Source organism: Rutidosis leptorrhynchoides, chromosome 2 (assembly GCF_046630445.1).
Source record: "Rutidosis leptorrhynchoides isolate AG116_Rl617_1_P2 chromosome 2, CSIRO_AGI_Rlap_v1, whole genome shotgun sequence".
Taxonomy (NCBI): Eukaryota; Viridiplantae; Streptophyta; class Magnoliopsida; order Asterales; family Asteraceae; genus Rutidosis; species Rutidosis leptorrhynchoides.
This window is the reverse complement of record NC_092334.1, coordinates 401989080-402005244: the sequence shown is the minus strand read 5'-3', so window position 1 is coordinate 402005244 and position 16165 is coordinate 401989080. Positions and strand designations below refer to the sequence as shown.

The 16165-nt window shown below is 31.6% G+C and overlaps 2 protein-coding genes across 2 annotated transcripts; one reads left to right on the top strand and one right to left on the bottom strand.

Moving 5' to 3' along the window:
• The first annotated feature begins 1492 nt into the window (after window positions 1-1492).
• LOC139889104 (uncharacterized) lies at window positions 1493-4723 on the top strand. The gene is made up of 10 exons (XM_071872074.1): window positions 1493-1646; window positions 1731-1900; window positions 2042-2166; window positions 2324-2447; window positions 2543-2614; window positions 3015-3141; window positions 3224-3338; window positions 3766-3950; window positions 4037-4149; window positions 4310-4723. Exons 1-10 carry the CDS (start codon window positions 1493-1495, stop codon window positions 4580-4582), a joined length of 1458 nt encoding a protein of 485 aa, XP_071728175.1. The 3' UTR covers window positions 4583-4723.
• Window positions 4724-7524: 2801 nt separating this feature from the next.
• LOC139892238 (chlorophyll a-b binding protein CP26, chloroplastic) lies at window positions 7525-9980 on the bottom strand. Its single transcript, XM_071875283.1, has 6 exons — window positions 9681-9980; window positions 8924-9008; window positions 8781-8831; window positions 8578-8698; window positions 8358-8492; window positions 7525-7911 (listed from the first exon to the last, which is right to left on the bottom strand). The coding sequence occupies exons 1-6, from the start codon at window positions 9895-9897 to the stop codon at window positions 7651-7653; spliced, it is 870 nt and encodes a 289-aa protein (XP_071731384.1). The 5' UTR covers window positions 9898-9980; the 3' UTR covers window positions 7525-7650.
• Window positions 9981-16165: the final 6185 nt, after the last annotated feature.

Sequence of the window (16165 nt, the reverse complement as noted above, 5' to 3'; positions counted from 1 at the left end):
TGATTTTGACCGACTTTTTCCGACTTTGATCGACTTTTTACAGTTGACCGACTTTTTCCATTAACTCGTAGGTCATGCCTAAAAAATGACGCATCGATTAAGTCGATCGACTTTTGCAACACTGACCCGCACCATCACAATCTTAACCCACACCATCATAACTTTACATTTTCAGTCCACGTCACCATAAATTCACATTTTCACACGATTTCAAGTCAAAAACAAAAGTCCTGATTTCCCGTGGGTTATCTTAATCGGGGTTCTGGGCCTGGATTACTTGGCCCGTTGCCATCCCAGCTCTATATCTACTCACGCCTGTATACTACAGAGCGTGTTAATCTCCCGCCCACAGTTTCTTCAATCAATTTCACTGTATGCAAGTAAGTAGAACAATTATAGTTTCAATCGTTTGATTATCTTTTTAGCACAATTTCTGTCTCAGTCGTTTGATTATTTATTTATTTATTTTTTTTTTGTTACATTATTCTGGATTCTGTTATTTGGCGTCATGTTATTTTATTTCAGTTACTCCGTTGTAGGTAAATTTCTGCCCTTTAACCCTAGATTCATATCATATCATATACTCTATTACACTAAAGTTCATTAAACAATTACTAGTTCTTATCGTTTTTTGTTATTATTGATGTCAAAATTCCCAGCAAACCAGCTGATCCAACTTCAGTTTTTGTTTAATTTACCTAAACTTATTCACATTAGCAGGTTAGTTAAAATAGATACTGTCTGTAGCATTACATTAGTTACAACTATTGATGCTTGATTTTGTATGATTTTAGTATAATTTGCAACCTAAAGTTTTAATTGTTATGTTTATAACCAAAGGGCCCTTGGTCTAGCCATAAGCCCATAAGAGAGTAACCTTCAACCAAGAGGTTGGGTTCAAGCCTCACTTGAGTCAGTGAGATGTTAATATTCGCGGTTGCTATATTTATTATGTGCGTTAGATTACATTATTGCCTTTATAAAAACAAAAGTTATTATGTCTATAGATACACTCATACACGGTTATAAGCATCCTTTACTATTGTGCATTATAGTAATATTATTCGTCTAGGGTCTACCATTCAAAATTGTTGCATATTAAAAATATTCACTAGTGCTTCTTATTCTTTAACGTTCGAATTATTATGCTGATTTCTTGCAAATAGTCTAACGTGATTTTGATGATTTTGATTAAAATTTGGTTCATGAGAATCTATAATTAATGTTGGGCTTTGTTGTAGATTGGTACTTATGAGGGAAAAAGATATAAGAGATGATGGATTGAATATGGATGATTTTCATAGCAATCGGAACGAAGATAAAAGCGCCGAGTGTATACAATGGAATGAAGCAGAGGAAGGTAATGTTAATGGTGAAGAAGAATACGATGATGAGGTAGATGAAGAAGATGATGATGAAGAAACGTATACAGAGACTGATACTTCTACAAAGGTATGGCTCAAGTTTTAGCTATGCTTCTTTTCATATATGAATGTTGATTGTTTTTTTTTTTTTCGTAATTGTCTCGACAGCCTTAAACGAACATGAAGACGATGTTGTTGCGAGGTTGGAATTAGTGTCACTTTTGTTAGAAGAAAAGAAAGAAGATGAAGCCATTTGTGTACTTGCTCCCCCTCAAGATTCAGGTTTACCATATTATACTAATTAATACTCACATAAGTCTTTATTTATTATATCTTATCTCATATAGTTTACCTTTATATTTCCAGAATTAAGAGTAGACCCGACCTTGGATACGGGGAAACCATGGTGGACTGACGAAAAAGTTAATATAAAGCTATCTTACATTTATAAATCTAAAGGTTTGACTGAGTCCTTTGTCGAGACAATATTTCCATTGGTCAGTGAAACGTTGTTTCTCAAAACCATTCAGCGAAAGGTGAGTTTGTATGATTCTCCTATAGACATTTTAGCTATAGTTTTTTCTATTTTATATTCCATATATAGAGATAGATATGTGTTTGTATTTTTTGCAACTTAAAAGAGTCATATTATTTATTATGTATGTATTATTTGATAGAGAATTGGAAGAAAAAAGAAAAAGCTATCTATTAAGGTGTTGCATGAAAGAGTTCAAGTACTAAATGAACTTAATTCTGACACTGATCTATTAAAATTTCGTCCTTTTGCTTCGGATGCAGATATGTAAGTGTTGCCTTGCGTTAGAATAATTTTTGAATTTGGACATGATAAACCGTAATGATGAAAACATCACATAAGCACATAACAGTTCCATGTATGCTGTAACATCTGTTTTCATACCTAAAAAAAGACTAAATTCATCATTTTTAATTATCAACAGAGCCAAAGCAGTACGAGCAAAAAAGTTGCTCGAAAAACAAGAAACTGAAAGAGAAGAAAAGCGAGCTGCAGCATTGGCAGCTGGAGTTGAGTGGCAAAGTGACAATTCAGACGATGAATCTCGTGTAATTAGTTCAATATGCCATATTTTAAGTCATGATTCAGTTACACAGTTGTATATATTGTTGCACATATTGTTTAATTTAAGTTATCTTATTAGGGACACGCATATAGAGAACCTCCCATGCCTAATCTCTTAAAGGATGGAGAACATCTTACTCTTATTGTTGATGTGAGTTCTTAATTTCTTAATTTATTTACTCAATATAAAGTGTTTTTTTCTAAGGTGGTGTTTGTTTTTTAGTCTGCAGATCTTATTATGTCTTATGTCTGCGTGCCCGTAGATGTTGTTACTGCTGACCGTTTGTTTTTCTAAAGACATAAGATAAAACAATGTTTTATTCTGTCTGCAAACTCGCAGACTTAGAAATATGCTTCTAAGTATTGCAGACAGAATTAAGTTATTTTGCAGACATAAAAACAAACTGTCTTCACTATTAACATAAACCTTTAGGCAACATCTACTTTATAGACATGGTCCACAGAGACAAAAACATCTTAAAAAACAAACACCACCTAAATATAAATGTGTTTATTCGTTCCTTACAATGTCATACATCTGCGTTTTGTAGTTGTCCAAAGCACTAATATCACTGCAAAGATTTCGAGAAGCACTGGAACTCATCAATTCGAGTCTGAAATTAGCAAAAAATACTTTAACAATAGAGATGCAAGAGGAACTTTGGTCACTTGGAGTTCGTAAGACTTCTAATTTTTAGTACTTATTACTGTTTAAGAAAAGAAATTTTTACTAGTACTTGATGTTTTTGTTCTTCTACAGAGATAGCATATAATATAGATGGTCCTGCGAATGTATGGTACTGTGCTCGACACATTGTTAACCAAAATCCTTACAGCTTTGCCGCTTGGAATTGCTACTATAAAATCATGTCGAGGTACGTACATGCTTAAACGGTTAGCACTATATAATTGATAACCCTGTTCTATATCGTGTTTACTCTTATATTTAGTACCGAATGCTTTCTGGATCTATACGTGAACCGTTATATATTTTAAGAGTGAGGATCCATGGAGAACCATCAAAGAACCCACAGACTGACTAGTCTGTAGACAGACATAAAAAAAATAATAAAAAAATCCACGTGGCACATACTAAGCTCATGTGCTTCCATGTAGGCCGTGCCTGACACGTGGCACTGATTGAAGTCAGTCTGTGCCATGTGGATTTAAAAAAAAAATTTAAAATCTTTTTTTTAATTTTTTTTCAGACTGAAGTCGCTCTGAGTTCTATCCTATCAAAAGTTCTCGTTGGATCCTTTCACTATATTTTAATATATGTTTTTGTTTGTTTCTCTTTATTAGATCTAGGCTGGATAAGCTTAAGAAATTCTTGCATGAGAATCTCTCGAAGCGTGAAGATTGCGTACCACCAATTGTAATCAAAGGACATCAACATACGATGCATAGGGAACATCAAGAAGCTGCAAGTTATTACTTGAAAGCGTATAAATTAATGCCTGACAATTTCTTAATTAATCTTTGTGTTGGTACGTCTTTATCTCCACATATTTTGTTAAATTATTCTATCAATATCATAAATAACTTTATTAATTATCTCATTTTTTAATTAAAGGTTCGGCCTTAATCAACTTAGCTCTTGGACTTCGACTTGATAACAAAAATCAATGCGTCTTGCAAGGTTTAGCCTTTCTATACAACAATCTTCGCCTTTCTGGGAACAACCAGGTGTTTCTCATTCTCTTTTATCTTCTTGTTAAAATATATTTTCAAATTAAAAAAAAAAAATTAATTAATACTAGAGCGACTAAAACTTAATTAATTTGCTCTATAGAAGGGTATAATATATAGCATAACTGAATGTCCTCTTGAACTGTTTATATTGCAGGAAGCTTTATACAACCTAGCCAGAGCATTTCACCACGTTGGTCTAATTTCGATTGCAGCTACATACTATGAAAAAGTGCTTGGGATTCATCAAAAAGATCACCCTATACCAAAGCTACCAAACGAAGGTACAAAAGTCAATAGTGATCTGAAGCCCGGATACTGTGACCTTAAAAGAGAAGCAGCTTACAATTTGCATCTTATCTATATCTATAAAAGTAGCGGATCGGTTGATCTTGCTAGGCAGGTGCTTAAAGACTATTGTAGTCTTTAAGTTATGGTTTTATTTTAGCTTACAACCATATATGCAATAAATGATAGCTGGTAGCCTTTAGCTTAAACTGGGACATGAACTGTTTGGGCTTCTTTAATGTCAACTTGTATATAATATAACCAGTAATTTGTTAAAAAGTAAAAAAAAAATAAAAAATAGTGTACGTTAAAACCAAACTATTAATCTCGAATCTGTTGGTTATTTTCTTGAAAAGTTGTATTAGACCACTTTTAACCGTGTTTGTGACGTCAAAGGCAAATAATGTACTTTTTGATGATGTGTCAAGGTCAAGAAGTGAAGTTTTTTAATGGGGAGTGTTAGATTTGAGTGTTAAATTTGTGGTGGGTGATGTGGTAAAATATTATTGGTGTTAGGTATAAAATATACTAATTAAAAATATATATAAATTAATGCTAAATTCTGATTGGCTAGAGGGGATTTGACCCTTTTTCCCATTTCCGTCAACCATATGACTAACGCCCCTTTTTCGTTCGCTCTGACGCCCAGATAAAGGCGTCGGGGGCGTCAGATGACGCCCAGATAAAGGCGTCGGGGGCGTCAGATCCCTGCCATCTAGATTGCCATGTCATGTGACGGAAATTTTTGATGGCCCATTAAAATTGGTCTTATCCAATACGAAAGATTCAACATTTGGAGCCCTTTTCATGAAAACATGTACAGAATACAATCATACTTGATGAATTGGTCGTCATTGTTTAGAGTACAAATGTGTTTTACAGAGTTGGGGTTCGTTCAATAGTTCCGCCAATCACGGTTTTAAGTTGTTTCCGAAAGGATCGCTCAAATGAGAGATAAGGTTTTCTACTGGATCCTCTCCGGTCACATACGCTTGGATGAAGAACACAAACATTGAGAACATTGCTAGTCTACCGTTCTTGATCTCCTTTAACCTTTATGAGTGCTGACTGGTCTGGGTCCTGAGCGAATCCCAAAGGGTCAAATGGACCACCAGGGTGCAACCTTAGTATATGTCTACTTGTTTGTGATGAGGATTGAGAAGGAAGAGGGACTTGATGGAAGTTCTTGTGGGTGTGGACTAATTGCCATGTAGGATGTTCGTGATTGGTTAGAAAATGGAGATGAAATTTGATGCTATGATCTTATTGGATTATGAGGCTGATGTGGCAGATTATGATGTGACATGTATTGTATGTGTGGGAACCACATTAAGGAAGTCGTAGTTGAAGTTGAGGAAGAAAATGGCTAAGTTTAGATAAGTTGACATCTCATGACTACAAATAACTACAGTAGTAAATGTCTGAATGATACTTTGAAATAAAAATTTCGGAATGACATTTCCTTCTTTACTGTATAAATGCATAACAATTCGCTCTTTAATAAGTACCTCATATGTAAATTGTGATTGTAATCATCTTTGTTATATAAATGAAAAACTTGATTTTTTCATGATTTGCGCTAAGGTGCGCGTTCAGATTACATGTTAGCACAGTTTTGCTGGCTGCATTTTACAGCTTAGTGTAATTATGTACTTGAAAACATGTTCACCTCCTAATAATTTAGTATTCTTTTTAAACTTCCAGGACTTTATTGTAAATCTGAGTAAATGGTCATGGAAACGGTCATGAGATAACCCGGTTAAAAAATCTTATTCCATTATCTGTTTATTTAGAACGTTAGTGTGAGACCACACGAGGAACTTGATATGATTGTAGAAGCTTCAACCATGAATTTCAGACTAAATTATGCTTTTGGCAATACAGTAATGTATTGACTTCCCGTCTTGTAATATCTTATTTATATATTTATATATCACATTATATTATAGGTCAAATTTCACTAAAAGGTAACCTTTTTACCTCAATTTCCTATTTAAGGTAATATATGTTTATTTTGATGTTTAAAGCTTTGTTTTATCATATGTTAATTGAAAAGAGTAGTATCGTTACTTTTAAGTTAGAACTCCGTCAGAAAATTAACGATACCCCATTTTTATAAGTAAATCATATGAAAATCTGATCATTGACACTTACCTGAGGATAACGAACATATGAAAGCCTGATAATTGGCACATACGTGTGTGGTTAATCTTCTACGAACATAACGAAAAATGAGTAAATATCAAGTTTGTAAGAATCATCATTTGAAGGTCTTCCATATCCTCAGGTAAGTGACAATGATCAGACTTGCATAAGATTTACTTAAGAAAATGGAGTATCGTTAATTTTTTGACGGAGTTCTAACTTAAAAGTAGCGATACTCCTCTTTTTAAATAACATCTGATGAAACAATCCTTTAAACGTCAAAATAAACATAAATTATCTAAAATAGGAAATTGAGGTTAAAAGATTACCTTTTAATGGAATTTGCCCTATATTATATATATGTTCATATACAAGTAAAGGCATTTGGCTATTACAGAATCATGGTAGTAATTAGGCGTGCCTATAAAATGACATGTATTACGTTACATACATCTAATGTATTACATTACATACATCTAACAACCATCTAAAGGTAGCCCAGTGGTTGGGCTCCTTGGATTAGTTGGATCCCTGCAAGAGGTCTCATATAAATGTACACACTACACATGAAGTTTTTGTATTTAGTCATTCAAATTCTTCATACTTTTCACTGGCTAATGTGCATTAATACCCTGCTGCAACATGTTTGCAGTTTATATGGCTATTTTAGTTGTCTCTTAATAAGTAGTGTCAAGTGTGATTATTTTTATGCAGTTAACAATGTTCTGGTACGGATCGACCATGTTCAACATTCCTACATGTTTGACGTAAAGTGGACACGTTTGTCATATTAATGTTCTGGTACTTTTATTTGGGCGTTGCAGGTTCAAACCCTGGCCATTTGGACACATGAATGTTAATGGTTCTACTGTAAGCAGGTACTTAAAAGGAACTGCAAATTAAGATACATTTTAAAACAACTTTTATAATGGTAAAGGATTTAGTTTCTAGAATATAAAATCTACTATTGCAACGATTAATCGTCTTCTCATAATACAATGGATCATAAACAAATATATAACATACATAATGATCTGATTGTCATCATAAGAGTACAAATGTAGTTTACAGGGTTGGGGTACGTTCAATAGTTCCGCCAATCACCGTTAATAAGTTGTTTCCGAAAGGATCACTCAAGTGAGATGTAAGGTTTTCTACTGGACCCTCTCCGGTCACATACGCTTGGATGAAAAATGCAAACATCGAGAACATTGCTAGTCTACCATTCTTGATCTCTTTAACCTTTAAGAGTGCAAACTGGTCTGGGTCCTTAGCCAATCCCAACGGGTCAAATGGACCACCTGGGTGCAACTTGTCCTCAAAATCCTGCACATAAAACGTCCCAAAATCATTAACTAATACGATTAATGTTGCGTTCGATTGCATCTTAATTAAATGGATTCATTCAGCAGCATTCAGTGCATTTGTTTGTGACGAACCGTTCGTGCTAAACGATTCTAAGTCGATACTCTCTTAACCATTTAGCAACTTCATTTCCAATTTTATCCTCCTTATAATTAAAGATTATATCCAGAGCACTTATCAAACACTTATATTCTTTTATTTTTTTCATTTACAAGGTTAAGAAATTGATTTTAATCATTCATAAAATCCATTCAGTCAGCTTATTGTCGTTCGGAACCAAATTCAACCAGAATCTTTAAATCAATCAGATTTTGAATCATTTAGCACTAAATCATTTTGTTTTATTTAAACTAACCGTACGTAACACACAATGAATCAGTTGATGTATACATTTATGTAAAACATACCAAACCATTGATGATTCTATAGTATTCTGCACCACCAACAAGAACAACTTCAGCAACAACAGCTAAGACCAAATTAATCGGAATGTTCTTTCCGAAGTAATTCAATGTGTTTCCGTCGAGTAGTAGAGCACCGGTCTGCATTCACCCGAATTATATTTTCAGATATAAATGATAAAGTTTTCGAATTTGGTTTGTTCAAAAATGAGTTATTGATACAAACCTTGAACCAAACAGCTTCAGGGCCACAAGATGCACCGTATTTGTTAAAGGCCTCGGGAATGATACAACCAGCTGCACCTAACATAGCCCATCGCGCATGAATAAGCTCGAACGCTTGGTATCTATGTACGAAGCACATACAAAAATGTAAGTATAATTACACGTGATAATAAGAATACACAAGAATAGCATGTTGACCCTTACTTAGCAAAGTCTTCTGGTTTCTTTCCAAGACCAAAAGGATCATAACCATAGCTGCATTTAAAAAAAAATATAATAAAAGTTACATGATTATTGTATCTTGTGGGTATATATGTGGTATGTATGAATGTATAGCTTCAACTTACTCTCCTGCAACTTCACCGTTGAGGTACTCGGGGATCTCGGATCGGTCCAAAAGACCTTCTGGCAAGAAGATTCTTCTCTCGGGACCTGTAAAACCATACATTTTAGTTTATTAAGTATTCAGTTAAAAAACAACTTTCTAAATTTCCTTGGTATATATCAAAGTAACGGTAATTTAGACATATGACATACGACAAGTATGTTAGAAAACAAGATCGAGATTAATTATCTTGATTTGTTCTGAATCGTGTTAAACTTTCTCAATTAGTATTTCGACCCTATCATAGCTTTAGGTTCACAAACAAAGTATAGTCTAATTATGATTGTTAGATCGAGCTAAAATCACCAACAAAGTACTCCGTATCGTCTAATTAGACTGTGTGGCTTATCATGATTTTTAGAATTATGATTTTTAGAGGTTATTACTTTTTTCTGAATTTGTCTCTGTTTCTATTTGTGGGAAAGGGTGTCTTTAGGTGTCTACTAGAAATGGACCAATTTTCAAATTAAGTGACAGATTAAGTGAGAACGAAATAGAAATTTAGATACTAAATTAAGAGCTGTTCAAAACAGATTGGAACTTAAACAAGCTCTTACTTTGGGATGAGACGGTAAAAAATAGGCCATCTTGACATTATTAGATTTAGATAAAACCATATATAAGACCTCAAAATGTATACTTTTACGAGTTTAAAAGTCTCAACTTATAGTAATTACCCAACTGCATCCTGTTTTTACTGAGGTGATAATGTTACTCACCATACCACTTGGCGAGCTCATCGGAAGCCGGTGTGATGGGGGCGGGTTTAGCCTTGGGAGCAGGCTTCTTCTTTTGGAAAAGAGCAACTGTCTTAAAGGTGACAGGACCTGAAACTGAAGGAGCTGTTCTTGATGCACCGGAAAAGTTAAGTGAGTTTCCGAGCATTTCGGATACACCGATCGATGCTGCTGCGGTTGATGCTGCCAACGAAGCCATTATTTCCGGTGATAAGTGTTCCCGGAAAACTAGTTTCAGTTTGTTTTGGTTGTGTTTGTTTAGGATGAGAAATCAGAAGGGAGAGGTGCATGCTAAATGGAAGTTTTGGTGGATGTGGACTTGCCACGTAGGATGGCTGTGATTGGTTAGAGGAGGTGAATGAAATCTGATGATGATATCGCGTAGGATAATGAAGATGAGGTGGCGGATTATGATTTAGTGTTGGGTGAGTGAGTGGGACCATGTTGAAGTTGTGGTTGAGAATGGTGGATGTATTATTTGTCATCTCACGACCACATTCAAATACTGGAATTGGAATCTATTTCAAAAATAAAATTTGTTAAATTCTACTCCATGATATTTTACTTTTAAAAGGACTATTTTGGTGAATTGTTGAGTTTTCATCTAGAATAATGATATTTTCAATATCAAATTTGATAAATTCACCATAAGTGTAAATTGTGTATTTTTAGAATATAAGTATATAATGCACATGTAGTGGATTTATCAAATTTAATATTAGAAATATCAACGGACAAACCGTTAACACGTACGAAGCTTGAATCTATGATTAAGAAAAAATGTTTTGATAAATTTTCTTTGGAAAAACTTTAATATTTAGAGATATACTATAACAACCCTCATTTTTTCACTCTGAATTGACTATAATACCCTTAGGATTTCATTGATGTTTTATACTTCTGTGTTATAACTATTAGGGTTGTTATCCGGACATAATAAATGAATTAATTAATACTCGTTATTGATGAACTAAACCCTAAACCTAATCATTAAATGTAAACCCTAATTATTTAATGTAACCCTAACCGTAATAATAATAATAATAATAATAATAATAATAATAATAATAATAATAATAATAATAATAATAATAATAATAATATTATTATTATTATTATTATTATTATTATTATTATTATTAAATGTATATACTACGTATTAAAACGTATATATTCTATATTAGTGTAAATAAAATGTAAATGAATTATAAATATGGGTATATATATAAAATAATTAAGTAATAAGTTATAAACGTAAATTTAAATATAAAAATATATGTATTTATATATATACTGAAAATATAAATAAATATATATAGTATATCATGTTAATTAAATAAAGAAAAATAAAATGCAAACTAATCTAGAATGTTCCATTAAATAAAAAAATAAAAAAAGGGAAAAAGGCCTAGTCGGCCGAAAATAATAATAAAAAAAAGATATTAAGTTGTATTTTAAAAAAGGAATGTATTTATCTTGTTCTCCAAGTATTATTTAACTATAAATACACCCTTAAACTTCATTATTTTTCATTAAACTTTTGGAGCTCTCATAACCCTAATAATATTGTGAGTTTCTTTTCTTTTCTTTCTTTCTCTTTTTTTTCGTTTTTTCTTTCTTTCTTTTTTCTCGGCCGAAAGCAACAACAACAACAATTTTTTTTTTTAACTTGTTACAAGCTTAATTAAATTTAACTTTTTTACATGATAATTATTAACTTGATAAATGGGTTTTATAAAAATTGAATTTTCAGAAAATTAGTTTGTTCTTGTATTATTTTTATTTTGTTTGTGTTTTTTTTTCGGCCGAACCATAAATAAATATATAATAATTATGTATTGAGTTTATTAAATTATATATTATACATGTTAATTATTAATAAGTAATATAAGATCTAGGAAAAATAATTTTACTAATTAATAATACGTTTTTATATTTTATTTAATTAAAACAGTTTCTTTAATATATATATATATATATATATATATACAGCATACATATATATATTTATAAAAAATAGGAAAAAGGCTAAGTAAGTTATATAAATATTTTTCAGTAAAGTATGATATTTAAGTTAATTATTTAGGTCAGAATATAATTTATAAAAATTAAATACGAATTATGTGTTATTTAATTATGGAAACTAGTAGAAATTCGTAATAAAAATATATACAGTAAATAAAAAATAAATAAATAATTTTTCTGAGTTCTTAAACTTTGTCTAAGTCTGAGAAAAATATAAAAATTTATTTATGGGTCGATTTAATAATTATTTCATAATTAAAATCTTTTATTATGTAAATAGAGGGTAAATAAGGAAATAATTATAAAAATAAATAAATATTTTATTTAATATTTTTCTATGGGTTTATTAACTGTAAGAAATTTATAAAAATTTTAAAAATAATTATTTATGTTTATTTAGTATTTTAGGTAGAATTAAACTTGTTTTGTGATTAATTTAAGAAGGAAAACAAATATAAATATAATATTTTTATAAAATTACTTTCTTAAATTTTTTTACTGATTTTTATAATTAACTAAGACTATAAAAATTATGTATATTATTATTAGGTTATTTAATTAATTATTTAAGTATTTATGGATAATATTGAGTTAATAAAGTACTATATTATTAAGTATCTTGTGAATTAAGTAATAAATAATATAACACATTTTTGTTATATGATTAGTAAATTATAAATATTAATTAATCCATGATATAAGTTAGTAATAATAGCTTGAATAATAATACATATATAATTATTAAACTATTGATAGTTATATAATACTAAAATAACTATATATAATTAACTTAAGTATATAATAAAAGATTATACACCTATAATATGTGAATGTTATAATTAAGATAACGTGCACTATATACGAACCTCACCGCTACATATGGCCTAGGGTGGTCCTTATTGCCTTGTGGGAACCGCTTGTTGATTTCGAATGCCATGACATAGATTCTGGTCAAGAATCCTGGGCGCCCGGTAACAACTGACCATCAGAGTGACTTGTATGATATCAATGAGATTTGGGGTAAAGGTGTACAACGTCTTGTTATAGATTATAACCCGAACTTTCTATAATTAGAAATATACTATAATTGGAAACTTTTCATAAATGGTAACTTTCCGAAAATGGAAATTAATTTAGAAAACCATCATCATTAGTATAGTTAATATACTTAAGTATTTTAGGCAATAACTGATCGTACATTCTATCTCTAGGTTGAGATTCCGAACACGTTCTTCCGTTCAATTCATTTCTCTTGTGGAATAACTCTTATGTGCTACTAAGGTGAACTTCATAGCCCCGCTTTTTACATATTTTAATGTATTTTATAAATCTTGGGGTGAGACACATGCTTTCTTTTGAATGATTTACAATTTAGACATAAGTGCCCAAACTTTTTGATATGCAACTTCGTGAGATTATTGTTAACTTGTATTCTTACATGCAAATCCCCGCCATAATATCGTTAATTGCTGGAATTGTAATGTTGCAAGCTTAATTATTGTGAGTAGGCCTATTGAGAGTGACGTCTCTACCCATTGACCGATCGTCAAGGGGGTACATAATAATGATTACCGACACCCGTACACTGTCAGGGGTTAATGTTTAGCTCGATATTATAACTCATGGCATATTGAATATTTTGATATTTTGAAACAAATCTTGTGGTCTAAAGCTTATTATTAAACATATGATGTTCACTCAACCATTGTGTTGACATTTTAAGCATGTTTGTCTCAGGTGAAGAATAGCTTATGTGCTGCCTTATGTTGCTTGCCTGCTGTTGCATCGAAGTCCGCATTTATTATATCTGATCATTTGTTAAACATTAATTACTTTTGGGTTTACCATGTAAAACAATTCATTTTCCGCTGCAATTAAATTACTGATTTTATTAAACGTCTCATTTAGAGTCATTCTTGTATATATAACTGTGTGATGATATTGGAAAAGTCATATTTACCCCGGCCCTATTTGGGGGTATGACATATACTTATTTTTTAGCGGCAACAAAATTTTTTCAAAACAAAACTCACTCTAGCAAGAGGCTAGAGGAGGCTATGTCATAACCTGTCCTAAACCATAAGGACAAATATAATAACATATGATTTCATCGCGAGGTATTGACCTCTATATGCGACATTTTTCAAAGAAAACTGCATTCGTTTTTACAATACAAACCATAACTTTTATTAAAAATACAAAGTTTAAACAACATAATAATGATTATCGTTTAGCGATAATCTTAGCCTTACAAACTTTACATGTGATGATAACAACACGATTTCCAACGTATTTTATATTACAATTTCTCCGATGTGCAGTTTTATTTTTGACACAAATATGCATACTCAAGATCTTGCTTAAATTCAACATGTTGCAGCGGAAGCTTTTAGTTATCACCTGAGAATAAACATGCTTAAAACGTCAACATAAAGTTGGTGAGATATAGGTTTAATGCCGGCAACATCATAAATATAGACCACAAGATTTCATATATAAACGTTTTAATAAAAATATTCTAAGTTGTTGAGCACTTGATAACCATACTTAACATTTAATCAACGTCGCATATTCTCTTTATTATGAAATCTTACTACACCGTACCAAGTGTAGTCACCGAAACGAAGTACTGTGCAACCGTTGAATACTGGTCGTCCAGTCCGGTTGGGGTTGTCAGGCCCGATAGATCTATCAACAGGATTCGCGTTTACAATACCTCATGTAAATAGTAGTTACCAAGTTACAGGGAAGTATGCCAGTGGTACAACTCAACGTAGAATATATATTTTTAATCACTTGTGTCCATAACGTAAATCATAAAATGCATGTATTCTCATCCCGAAATATTTAGAGTTTAAAAGTGGGACTATATACTCACTTTTGCCTTGAAGGTATTTAATTCGACTTGGTCTCCGATAGATATCACGAACCTAACCATATATATAATATATCAACATATTTTCTTTTTAAGTAATCGTTACATATATATATACTTTTAATACTTTTAATATTTTCTTAGTCCGTAGTTAGCAGTTCGATGTTAGTGGTCCACAATTAGTTGCTTAAATAAAATAAAATAAAGACCCCATCGTATTCGTATTGATCAGAATTAATCTCAACCCATGGTACCATGTTGTCAAATGACGTGTTGCGTACATAAAGTACCGTGTTGTCAAATGACGTATTGCGTACAATCATGAGGTCTTATGATTAATCTTCTCGTGTTGTTTACGGGTAGTCCTGAAATATATAAAATCAAATCATAAGTAATTATATATAAAATATCATATTAATTAGAAAAGATATTATTAATTTACTTTTTCTCCAAATATTTTCGTAGCTAAACTAGCTTCGGATACCCAATTTTGTTTTAGTCGTAGTTTCTTCATTACAACTCCGTTTTTGTTGGTTCAACTTGCCACTTCCTTGGATCGAGTCAAATTTTAAGAATATGAACTGAAAATACCTTAGTTTGTATTCGAAATCACAGGTTATAGATCAAACTTTGGTGAAACTTATGAAAGTGATCATTTTCCATCATAAAAACAACATTTAATGATCATTTTTCTAAAAATACTTACACTTTGAGTTAAACCATGAAATTTTTATGTGTTAACATATTCATAAGAAATATCATTTTTCCAGAACATGAACTTCCAATTCAAAGTTCAAGATAGTTTTAATTTATCCAACCCAAAACAGCCCCCGGTTGCACTCCGACGACGTAGATTCAGTTTTTAAGGTGTTCTTTGTAAAATCAAGTTGTATCTTGTTAAGTTAGCATATCCTTATGATATATTACAGGTCTTGAAGTATTTTAAAAGTTAAGTTAGAAGGATCTATTTAGTTTGCGAACAAGTTTGAAATCATTCAAACTATGTTCTTGTTGTTAAAATTTTACAACACAAAATAAGATAGCTATATGAATATGAATCGAATAAGATTATGAACAAGGTTACTACCTCAAGTTACTTGGACAAAGTTACTGCAAAAGATAAGAAATATTCTTGGAATCAAAGAGTGGTGGAGTTAGATCAAAAGGTTGGAAGTAAACTTGTTTACTTGGAAGGATTATTGAAGTGTTCTTGAAAGGAATTTCTTATGATGATTAAGGCTTGTTTTTGAAGCTAGATCTTCATGGTAACTTGATGAATTGAAGTAGGTTCATTAATGCTTGTAAGTAGGTGGATTAGAGGGTAATTGGAAGTAAGATGGTGAGCTAGAAATGATATGGGAGATGGCCATATAAAAAATGGGAGGGGGAGACAAAAACAAAATTTATATGTTGTAATCTTGTGAAATTTTCCATGCTAGCATCCAATCAAGGTTACCTCTCTTGGAGGGCAGTAATATGGCTGATTTAGATGTTGATTTGATGTGTATATACCAATAGTAAATACATATATAAGCTGGGTATGATACGGGTACATATACCCTTGATA